The 12,318-nt window shown below is 39.4% G+C and overlaps 1 protein-coding gene across 1 annotated transcript in view; it reads right to left on the bottom strand.

Moving 5' to 3' along the window:
• GOLGA2 (golgin A2) overlaps positions 1–12,318 on the bottom strand; it is a 49,868-nt gene that overhangs the window by 27,872 nt on the left and 9,678 nt on the right. The window contains 9 exon segments of the mRNA XM_054997660.1: positions 190–248; positions 3,468–3,574; positions 4,605–4,698; positions 4,882–4,944; positions 6,391–6,429; positions 9,302–9,382; positions 9,738–9,797; positions 11,610–11,673; positions 11,784–11,827. Of these exon segments, the coding sequence (XP_054853635.1) occupies positions 190–248; positions 3,468–3,574; positions 4,605–4,698; positions 4,882–4,944; positions 6,391–6,429; positions 9,302–9,382; positions 9,738–9,797; positions 11,610–11,673; positions 11,784–11,827 (611 nt within the window).

Genomic DNA, 12,318 nt, shown 5'->3' with positions numbered 1-12,318 from the left:
TAACCATCGCTTTTGTAGTTACCTCTTTATTATATGTGGGATGAACAAGCCACCGAATACCTCTCTATTGAAGAAGAGGTGTGTGTGTGTGTGTGGGGGGGTGCAACTCTGGAAAACATCATGTGCGCCATTTACGCAGGCAGGAAACCCTTGCGGACACAGTGCAGCAGCCATGCTAGTGAACCTCACCTCTGCTTGTAGACTTCCAGTTTCAGGCTGTCTCGTTCTTTTGCCAGCTCTTTATTATGCTACCAACACAAAACATGCATGAATCAAATACAGAGGTCAGGACCCCAGGTATTTATACATTACTTATTTGTTCCGTTTATACCATGCCTTTCTTCCTCTGAACTCAAAGCAGCGTTCATGAGGTCTCCAGAAGGGCTCCTTTCCAGGCAGTGACCACATCCAGACCCACTTAACTTTAGTACGTGCACCACATAATTAGAAGGCTTATGTAAACTCCAGAGCTGTTAAGTCTCTAGTACACCTCCCACCCATTCATTTTCAATTTCTGAGAATGTTTATTATTTCCCCTCATGTACAACTTGTGGATGCAGAGGAAAGTCTGAAAGGGCAAGCTGCATGATCCACCTATGGCATTTTTGTGACCCTCACCATCTCCAAGCAACTCAAGGCAGCATACATGATGTATGCTTGCCCTCACAACCACTCCAGGTCAGGCTGAAAGAAAGTGATGATCATCTGGTAAATTGCATGGCAAATGGGACAGCATATGCTATGCAAGCAGGGCAGCTACAGATTATATCCCCAATACCTCCAGTTAAAGCATCTTAGACAAGGAAAGCCTCTGTCCAAGACCTTGGAGAGCTACTGCCAATACAAAGCGTGACTTTTCTACTGACACCGTTGATTTCTGATCTGATTTCATGCTGACCAATAAGCCTGATGTTCTAGATGGGATTCCTAGTTTAACTAGAACAAGGTTAGCACTTACCGGTAGTGTAAAAAGCTTGGAAGTGCTTCTTAACCCAGCTTTGTTTCTAGAGATGTCAGCTGGTACTTTTGCTATGAATAATTTCTTTCAGATACTTCTTATGTGGAAATTATTTCCCCTTTGAGACTCAGCTAATCCATGTTACTGTAGCCTCAAGTTTTAAGTCTTATCAAGCAAGGTTTTACATGGAGCCAACCTTTTAAAAAGCACCTCTAAAACTTTTAATTTGTGCAAAACCCAATGGCCCTGTCTTTTTACTGGAGCCCACAAATTTGATCATGTAACATCAATCCTAAAACACCTTCACTGGTTGCCTATTTTTTTCCCCAAGTTCAGTTTAAGCAGCTGATTCTTACCTTTAAAAGCCCTTCATTACCTGGGAACCAGATATTTGAAGGATAATACATTTTGTGGTACCATCCCACAGGATGGTCAACCCAGTTAGGGGCTTGTTCAGCCGTCACTCTGGAGAGCATTCTCCTTCCTAACGTTTCAGAGAGTCATATGTTAAGTCTGTTCTAGAATACAGTAGACTATTTCTATTGGCAGATTACTTTAGAACCACAGTTTTTTATTTTTATATTTAGTATTTTATATGTTTATGTACTATGTGCAAGACACCTTGGGTTCCAGTTTTTCAGAAGGAAAAGTGGGGGTTTAAATACTTTAATTAAATCAAAGAAACCCGGATATCAAGCCTAATCATTTTAATGAATCATTTTAAAACATCTCCTTAAAACATTTCCTTCCAACATCTTTGCAATTAAAGATGGGATATAAGCGATACAGTTTAATTCTGATATGAGTTTTGATTTGTATGGCATTATGGAAATAGTAATTGTCTTAAATTCATGATATAGAGTCAATTAAACAGATATATATCATATAATCAATTAGTATAGTATATCGGTACTAATAAACTTAATATGATAAAATAATTTATATAAAATTAGTTATAAGTGTAAGACAGTATTATTATATCTTCTGAAATTTTTTTTAAAAGTTTATTTTTTCAAACCAATAATTATAAAGTAACTTGTAATAGTGATGATAAATATTTTTTATTTTAATTTAATTATATAGTTTATTATTTTACAGACCTGAAAAATGTTACATAATTGCTGCACTTTAATAATCCTTGTAATAATCCTTGTAATGTGTATCCAGTTTTTTTTCTTTTTTGCAAACTTAAACCTTTTGTTCCCTTTCCCTTATTTTCTGTGCCCCTTATTGTTTAAAAAATAAAAATATTTACAAAGAACCCCCATCTTTGCAATTAAGATTTATAAGCTAACTTACACATGGGTACATATGAAAATGTCTTATATAAAGTCTCATCATTAGTCCATCTAATTCAGAATTGTCTATAGTGATGGTCAGCAACTCTTCCATAATCTCAGGTAGAGAAAGGGCTTTCTTCAATATCTGCTACCTGTGACTGATTTAACCTCAGGAGACAGGGACTGAAACAAGAACCCACTGCTTACAAAGCACAAGCCTTATCAACCATGCAATAACCTCTCTCTAGAATTCATAGCTTTGGAAGTACATATTTTGTTTTTTATTGTTTATTATTAAATTTATCACTTATTATTACATTCTTCTTATAAAATCGGTATATATTTTTAATAAATAAGAAACATGGAACACAATACATGTAAGAGTTATCCTTTGTTGTTAAAATCAGATGGAAAACACCTCACTAAAAGTGGGATCACATTTTTTTTAGTTTCCAGCTCTTTTAAGTACTTTTTGAAATCACATATTCTAGCATACTTCTGCAACCATGAGAACTGGAAGTGCATTTATAGTCAAACAAAATTTTAAGAAAATGCCTCACAGGACACACATTTTGCTACACAGTAAGAATGCAGGAAGGGTTGAGGGTATCATACACCTGGGGAATGAAAGCTTCCATGCACTGACCCCTTACCACTACTGGAATGCAACCAACCCCACCTTTCAATATCTGCAAAAACATTCCATATCTGCAAGTCATCCTTGTACTATGCAACTGTTGTGTTATTGACGCCACAGATTCAAGGTATGTTTAACAAGGATCTCAACTCAAACAATGCACTCTTAAAACAAGATGATCTGTAGGAATTTGGGTTCTGTTAATACAAAATGCAAATAGTGAAAGCCATCTCCCCTTGGCATTACCACCAATACACCAAATGTAGTTACAGGATAGATCTGTCTGGGATTTCAGATCTGGCTAGAGCAGCTAACAATGAAGCCAAGCCTACAGAGCCAAACCAACAACTCTCAGAAGAGTTTGGCTCCTTCTGCACACTCTTTAAAAGGCACCTCCCCCTACATTAATTAAACATGAGCCTGAACTAGAGACACCTGGGCAGAACATGACAGACAGACAGAAACAGACCTACTGGAATGACACAGAAGTATGTCTGGAAAACGAGTCCCTCATTCAATCTCCAAAAGAAAGCATAAAATGAGAGGCAGAGGGACGATGAAATAATGAAAAGTAAATATAGGACATTCTTACTTTCTCCAACTGCTTCTGTTGTGTAGAGATGGAGGAAAGCGTGTGCTCCAACTCAGATATCCTCTGGCGAGAAGACTGCAACCGAGAAGCAAGGTCCTCGACTTCTCCTGCACAAGTGAAAGCAAGACTATGTGGAGAAAGAATCCAAGGAAGCTGACGAGCAGAATTTGGCCACCACTTCACATGTAAAATTTCTCTGTCCAAGAAACACTTGGTGTGCATGCCTGCAACTGAGTATCAGTGCAAATATCACAAAGCCATAGCATTACAAAGCTACTGGAGGCAGACACCCAGATGTAAAGGCTTAGGATCAGGGCACTAGGCAATCAGAACTGGTAAGGGGTTGCTCTTGTCTCTAAGGTCTTAACTCACAAAATTATTATTGTTTCATTGCAAACATGAAATAGCAGTTGTCAGTATTATTCTACTTGAAAAAAAAATGGCAGAAGTTTACAGTAAGGCAGCTTCCAGCATATTATTCTTCACTGTACTTGCAATATCATTTTCTATGCTTTTATGGACTTTGACTAATCACAGGGTGGGTTCATTTAGATAATTTCTTAGCTGTCTCTTCAGAAAACAGCTCAAGGTGGCTTATAGCTATTCAAAAATAATAAAATTAATCATAACAGTAAAAAATTCCTAAAATAATCAAAACAGCAACCAGCCACTAAAAACAGCATAAAATAATAAACACGTGTGCAACAGCGTCACAAGCAGCATAAAATCCAAACAGTTCTGACAGACACTTGGAGATACAATCCGTAAGGCAGTTACAAACAATCTGTAATATTACTTCTGCAGCATAAAAATCAACCAACGGCCTGGACAAATTCAACAAAGCAGCTTCATAAGGTCACATGTTCACGCAGCCATCCTGAAGTATATTCCAAATTAGAGTTCCCAGTGTCTAAAGCGCTGGACAGCCACAGTCAAATATGGGGCTAAATGATGGTCAAGTGCAGCTATGTTTCTATACCCCTGAATCATCAACAACTGTTTCAGCGCGCTGTAGTTGCTAAGGTCTGCACTCATGCAAGCAAAAATATTTTATGCCAGTGTGTCGCAGTGCTACAGTTACCACCTCCCCACTATGGGTTGAGATCGTTTCTCAGCTTTATTTCTCAAAAGGCCTACCTGTTTTCTGCCGAGCAGCCTGCTGTGTATGCGCAAGGGCTGTCTGCAGTTCAGACTTCTCTGAAACCAGTATCCCTATAGTCTGGATGTGGACCTATAAGAAAACACAAACTGAATAAATGGACTGCTACCACTTAGAATTCTTGCATCACAGCAGTCTGCTGAAGCCAGATGCTTCTTCTCAAAGGCAAGAACAGTCCGCCTGTGGACATCAAAGGCAGCTAGGAAGAGTGAAGTACTAATTATGATATGACGTTAAGGAAGACATTCTGCCTACCTGTAACTGTTCTCGTAATGCTGCTTGCTCCTTTGTAAACTTCTGTTCAAACCCTTTCTTTTCCTATTGAAAGGTAAAGTATAAACATACACCAAAAGGAATTTTATTTGCAGCCTTCCTCTTGTATGACTTACATATAACAGACCTAACACATTCTCTACCAAGTGCTATCAAAAACAGTAGCACCTTTAAGACTAACCAACTTTATTGTAGCATAAGCTTTCGAGAACCACAGTTATCTTTGTCAGATGCATCTGACGAAAAGAACTGTGATTCTCGAAGGCTTACGCTACAGTAAAGTTGGTTAGTCTTAAAGGTGCTACTGGACTCTTTTTGATTTTGCTACTACAGACTAACATGGCTAACTCCTCTGGATCTACCAAGTGCTGCTGCGCACAAATCCTTGCGAATTTGGGCAGTAAAATAATAGCTCTTCCTGGATTACCTCCTTAGTTTTCCTCAAGTTTTCATTTCTATTTTGCCATTTATTTAGTTCTGTTGGTGAGTTTCAACTCAAGGAAATGTTACATGGTGCAAATGAGCTAAGTGAAAAAGATGTCTTTTAAATCAGAGTCCACATGACAACTAAAATTCAGGTCTAAGAGACTGTTAAATAAACATCTAGGGTGGGATTTATCAATTCTTCAGAAAGCAGGAGAAAGGTAGATTTATGTGGCCTGACCCCCGAACATTGTGGAAAGCAGATATACTGCAATATTGTAATATATTTATTCATTTTGAAAATGTATTTGCTGCCTCTCCAGAGACCTGCTTGAGGCAATAACCAGGGATTCTTACATTTTTACTCTGACAGCCTCATCCTTTTTCAGGCTTGCTGATTTTTTAGCATCTCCAAGGTCAGGATAATTCCTGGGAGAGCATCCAAGGTTGAGAGAGGGGTGAAGAATTTTCTCAAATTCATGATGAGCTTATCTGAGACTCAGCATGGAAACTCAGCTTATCACTAATAATACTTGGAGCTGGGTGAAGGCTTGCCCCACCACTACCATTATATCATAGTTAAGACCCTTCAAGGAAAATACAAAAATCTGTGGTCCCCTGTAAACAACTTACCCTATGGAATAAATGTTAAGTACAAAAAAGGGCACCAATTGCACATGGAGTGCTCCTGCTGTGTCAAAGTTTGATAGCAGCACCAGTTGCCCCTAGGAACACATGGCACTGGCAATGAAGGTATCCACTTGAGGAGGGCAATCCCTAAGGCAAGCTGATATAGCATGACAACAACACAGAATCCTTACTGCTATACAAGTAATAGCTTCTCATACAGTAGCTGTAAACATGAGAATCAGTCCTAAGAATTTGCTCTGATGAGAACAAGGAAGAAACACCTGCCTAGCCTCTTGGGGCTTTGATAAAACATTTCATCATATTCTGTTCTCCAGTGTTCAGCTGAGTCAGTCGCTCTAGCCCACGATACACTATAATTTCCGCTTCTGATGGGTAGAGCTACTTGGCTACGCCAGTCTCCAGAGCACAGCATATTACCTTCTCCAGCTGATTCATGGCCTCTTGGTTCTGCTGTTTCTGCAGAAGGGAGAAAAATTATTACATCAATACTAGAAGTGAGTCACACAGGTTTCTCAATTCTTCAACTGGATAGAGTATATGACAGGCTAATGCAAATGCGATTGCAGCTAAGAATTTTTGACATTTGTAACGAAGGCAGTGTTTCAGTTTTATTAGAATCAAGGTAACCCGGACTCCCAACTTAAATGCGAGAAGAAATTAGTTAGGATCAGGGAACTATTTTGTGCCTATTGCTCAAGAAGAATGCCGAAGGAATAACATTCCTTATCCTCATGTTAAACACTGCCATTCATCTTTACTGTCTGATGTGACACTTAAGAACCAGTGTTTTTCACGTGCCGTTTGAACTGTGCAGAGACACTTGCCTGCAGGAGGAATTTGTGCAACTTGAAAGCTTCCTACTTCAGCCAACACAACTGATTCAATGTACTAGTGGGAAACCAAGCTTTAAGAGGTGCACAAAACGCTACTACAGGCAGGCAGTTCTTCACAAGATTTCTACCCAGCCAGTGGTTAGTCCAATGAAAGGTGGCAACCAAAACAAAAGCCAAGACTGGCTAATTTCCTAGGGAATGGCAGCAAAAGCTCATTAACATGGCCTAGAAAAAGATGCATGGTTTCTAAAGGCTATTATAAGATAAGCCTTGACCCTTCAATCTTTCAGGCAGCAGGCACCCTGCCGGTACCCCAGGATGGGTTTCTATGCACAGGTAACAACGCAGGATGTCAACTGAAACACAGAGAAATAATACAAATCGGATTTACTGACTCTAACAGTGGAACTGCTTTTAATTTCAGCAGAACAACTGTGTAGCTGGAAGGAAAAAGAACAACAAGAAGGCAGTGTAGCTCATGTCTCCTGAATGCCGTACCTAAAAGGGCAACAAGCACTCTGTGAGGGAGACTGTATGTAAAGATATTCTGATAACCACTTGATCAGTTAGAGCACCACTAGTGGCCTCCAAACTTTTACAAATTTCTATCAGAAGAAAGATAATGTCTCCTCTCAATTTTCATGAACGTCTCCTACAGCTGGCAGCATTAACAATTACATTGTTGGGCCAAGTTGTTTTTTGTAAACTCCAAAATATTGCTAGGAAAATGGTTGTGGAAGGAAGAGAAACACAGATCTCTTTAGATTCAAACCACTAGTGAAAAAATGTGCAAACCGAACAGGTCTCTGGAGAAGCAGAGTGTACATTTTCTAATTAACTCTAAATAAATAAATAAATCTGAAAATGCCACAGACAAAGGATGGAGATCTAGGAACCCTCACGACTGCAATCTAACTCAAAACCAGCAGACATGTAAACTCTTGCAGAATTTCAGAATCTAACTTTACCATGAAAAACATGGTAATATTCCTTGTCCTCATGATTGGAAAGGAAAAAATTAAACAATACTAGAAAAACCTCAGGTATGTGTACAGCTAGTATGCACTCCCACCTGCAATAGCTGGGCTGATGATGTGTTCCTCAAGGAGGCTCTTAAAAATCTGGTTATGGCATCTAGAAATTTATGTTTTCCCAACCCTATCTAAAAGTATGTTTCTACTGATGAAAAACTTCTTGAGGTTACATATCTTTTCTGCTCAGTGCAGCTCTCACACCCAGAATTACATGAATCTCTACTTTCCATTTGCAGACTGTAACAAAAACAAAATGAAATTTCTGCCATCAAAATGCAGTAAAAATTCAAATATCCCTAATTTACTTGTTTGAAGCACAGAATTTAGATTTTCTTATTTAATTGGTGAATTCTGCTCATTTGCAGGCAAACCAGGAAACCTGTTTATAGGTAATGTTAAAATACAAGGCATTTAAGTGGCCTAGTTTCAACACTACAATAAAAAAAGAAGACAGAAAAAAACCAGTAAAAAACGAAGAGGTGCCGTGCAAGTAACTGGGGGGAAATGAAATGAAGAGGGAAGAATGTCAAATAATGCAGGCCTTTTTTCTAGCACTATTAAAGGCAGCAAACAGCATAGCAGAAGCTGTAGCAATCCATGCAAGCTACAAGACAAATGGGCCCATTTACTGTGCCACGAACACTGGAAATATGGGCCATTCAATCCCCCCGTGGTCGTCCCTGCCACATTTAGCCACAGTCTCTGCTGAAACAGATTCAGCATCTCTCTAGTAAGGAAAGTTCAGTTTCTGCTCTGCATGCAAAGCAATATCCTAGGGAACCCTACTCTGAAGTCTTACTATGCATCCATCTTTAGGCTGCTTGTTTTAACACACAGCTGGACTGCTCTTACTAGTACTCTCATTATACAAGGGGGAGGGAGCAGTGAATCACTGGTACGTGTATGTAACTCCCCCGCCCTCAAAAAACCCACACAAACTGCACCCTTAATAACTCACTTATTGAGTTACTAAGGTGGAAGCAGACAGACCTCTACTACATTTACTTCCAGCTCGTCTCTTGTTGATGGGCATATTTTTGGCTATCAAGGTATTCTCTGTTTTTGCTTTGCTTCCCACATCTTTGTAGGGGCATGCAAATCCAGAACTATTTACTCTTTCCCATTCTCTCAAAATGTATCTATTCCCACATGGTATAACTAGAGGGAGGCCATCAATACACCTGGGTATGCAGACGCAACTTAACCATGGTTTTCCATCTAGATGAATATCTGAACCCAGAAAATCTGCAAGTACAGACCCTTCCGGATCATATCAACAAGTATTTTAAGAAAGTAATTCTCCTTTCCTTCTCCCAAACACACCTGGGTTTCCCTTTCAACCCTTTTGCAAGCAGCACCTTTTCTTGCGGCACTGTGGAAGAGCCCAGGGCCTTGCAGACACCCCAAGAGCACTGAGGGACAGCAAGCAAGGCCAAACAGATCGGTCTAGTCATTTCTTACCAATTCCTCTATCTTTGTACTGAGTTGTTTGTTTGTTAGATTGCTGGAGTCTAGGGCTACTGCCAGCTCCTGGTAACGTGTCTGATGGGCACATGCAGACAGCAGGAAGAGAAGGAAGAAGGGAGTGTAAAAGGGGAGAAAAGGCAAATAATTAAAAAAAGGACAGAAAATAATTAACATCACAGTTGAGTACTTCTGTGTTGTCCCTTCCCTGCCCACCAAAAAGCCTCTCAATTAACTGAACATTAAAACAAAACTTGGAACTGTCTGGATATCATAAAAGAGCATTTCCCTGAACGCTGACTTGATGCTCCCCCCCACCTACTTTTTAAGAGGGTAAAACATTATTTGGTCAACTCTTGCTAGTCAAGTATCTCACTTACTGAGGTATTCAACACAATTCCAAGTGGCAGAAGAGCCAGGGTTGTATACTTACTGCCATTTCTTTCATATCGGTGGAAGATGTGGAACTTTCCCCATTCACATAGGCTGCAGGCTGCAAAAGGGTAGGTATCTGTTATCCTAACAAGTAACTGGCTATATACAATATATTCTATGTACATGCCAACATGAATTCCAAAGAGAGAGTGCCTTCACACCAATTCAAAGTTCCTTCAGAATCAGAGAAATGAAAAACTAAAATACATCTAAAGGTGATTTAGTCTAATCCCCTGTACTGACACAAGGTCTTTTAAACACAGCCATTTAATTTACATTTTTTTTCTTCCTTCAGTCTCCTAAACTGTAGTATACCACAAGCAGAGAACAACAGAGAGGTATGTCATGCTACAGGGCATCATTAATACAAGCCCAACACTTCACAAGGAAATACACTGTGGTTCATACGACATAGAAAGACACGCCCCCCCCAGGAGTTCTAGGAGAAAATTCAGTAAAATTTTTTAAAGAACTACAACAAAAAGCATTATAGACCCTTAGAAACTCATCTGCTATGGAGGAAGACTTTATATGCAACAACCAGACCACACAAAGTGGACAGAGCAGATGGAAGGTATCCACTCACACAGACTGAGGTACAGTAGAAAAACTGAGAATTTATTTGTAGCTTCCCTTTAAATGAGAATGTAAAGTAACTCACATTCAGATGCTACTACACTAAACATGTAACAAATTCTTGACTGAATGGGATCAAAAAAAATTTGCAAAACTCAAATTCTGTAATCTTTTAATCCAGTTATCCCTGGAAATTTTTCTGTTCATGTGTAAGCAGCTCTGACATCCAAGAAAGATCATTCCTTCACAACAAAACCCCAGGATGCACACTAAGGTCTTCTTTCATTTTATCTTCTGCTGCTGCTAAACCCTGGCCTACAGGCAGAAACAGAGGAAGGGGTAGATGCCTCCTAGCTCAGTCCTGGCCATTTCTTTGACTTTACAAAGAGACCACCTCCTAGTGAATAAAGAGAAGCGCCCCCACCCCCCACCCGGTCTGGATCACTGGAAGACTGCAAACAGAGAGAATGGGTTGCCCTAAGTGTTCTGATATACTTCTATCTAGATATGACTGAAGTACTGTTGGTTGGAGATAAATCTGGTTCTGGAATAGCCTTGCAAGCCATTCTGGATGGGTCTGTACTCTCCTCCACCCCCACAGTTTGGGAGGGCCACTCCTGTTACTTGGGGAAAAGACACCAGAGGCATCCAAGAGTGTGCTGCCCCAGCTTAGCCTAGTTCAACTGCTGGAACTGTTTGTGGAAAGGGCTGAACTGGGCACAGTCATTCGTGCCTCGGTAACCTGTAAAATGAATTATTATCACACTGTTGATTTATCTTGGATGCTTAGGAGTTCTGTTTGATTTTGCGTCAGTATCTACAATGGATTCAGTTGGTAAAATGAAGCTTGTTCCACAGCTTCCAAGGGTAAACAGTGAATACAAACACATTCTTAAAGAACAAGCAAATTTTTTTCTTAAAGGAGCCACACGATACTTTGGGGTTTTTGGGGTGTGTGTGTGCAATCAATGTATATGTCTACCCCTCTGGAATCTGAGCTTCTGACCAGAAACAGGCAAAATTTGGCATACAAAGCACACACTGCCTCCTTAAGTGACCAACAGCATATTTTATCAGTAACTAATGAGAGGATATAGCTCTCCCATTCACACATTCTTCCCAATGACCATATGATAAACTCAAATTAATAGTTTCTGGTTTTCAGCAGTCTTGTTTTCAGCAGTCTGGCAGTAAAGTCCTTCGTGATTACAGAAAATTCCTGAGCTAGCTATTCAGCCCTCATTAGGCGTTAACAATAATTACATAGGACAAATCAGAAGAATTTAGCTGTTACCTGATTGACCATGCCATTAAGCTGCTCAGAGAGTTGGCGGAGACTTTCTGTCAAGGAGAGGGACCTTGAAAAAGAGCAAGATGTGCATCTTTAATAAGGGGGTTTGATGACACAATCCTTACATTTGAAGGTAGTGAGGATAATATTTTTAACAGTACAAAAAAAGAATCTCACCTATTTTCTTCCAAGGCATTTGCATGAATATCAGAATCACAGATCTATCGAATAAAACAGAGATAACTTTATCACAAAAAGTGCTATGCTTACACATACATTAATATAAACTGCATATAACTTTTGTTACTACAAAAACATTTGGTTGACACATCCCACTTATTTCTATTCTATATTTATCATCTGAGAAGACCCGAGTAAGCCCCAGAACAAAATACAGAAGTAGGGATGAAAAAAGATTTCCTTTATCTAGCATTTCATTTAACACATTTTCAAGCATCAAAAGTGGAAGGACTAGAAACAGATTTTTTTTTAATAACAAAAGCTGCTGTTCAGTGTTGACATGACTCTAAAAAGAGCCTGCAGGCTAGACAAAAAGCACTCAAAGAGCCATGGTGCTTACTATGCTATAGAACAAATGACCTCTTCCAATGATGTTTCACACAACAAATGACTGCAAATGGAGAAAAGGAAAAACAGGTGGATTGTACAGCTTAAGTATCTTGGTATACTGTAGATCCAATTCCTTTCTCAG

This window comes from Eublepharis macularius, chromosome 14 (assembly GCF_028583425.1).
Source record: "Eublepharis macularius isolate TG4126 chromosome 14, MPM_Emac_v1.0, whole genome shotgun sequence".
In the NCBI taxonomy this organism is placed as follows: Eukaryota; Metazoa; Chordata; class Lepidosauria; order Squamata; family Eublepharidae; genus Eublepharis; species Eublepharis macularius.
Note: the sequence above shows the minus strand (reverse complement) of the source record. Positions and strands in the feature narration are given on the sequence as shown.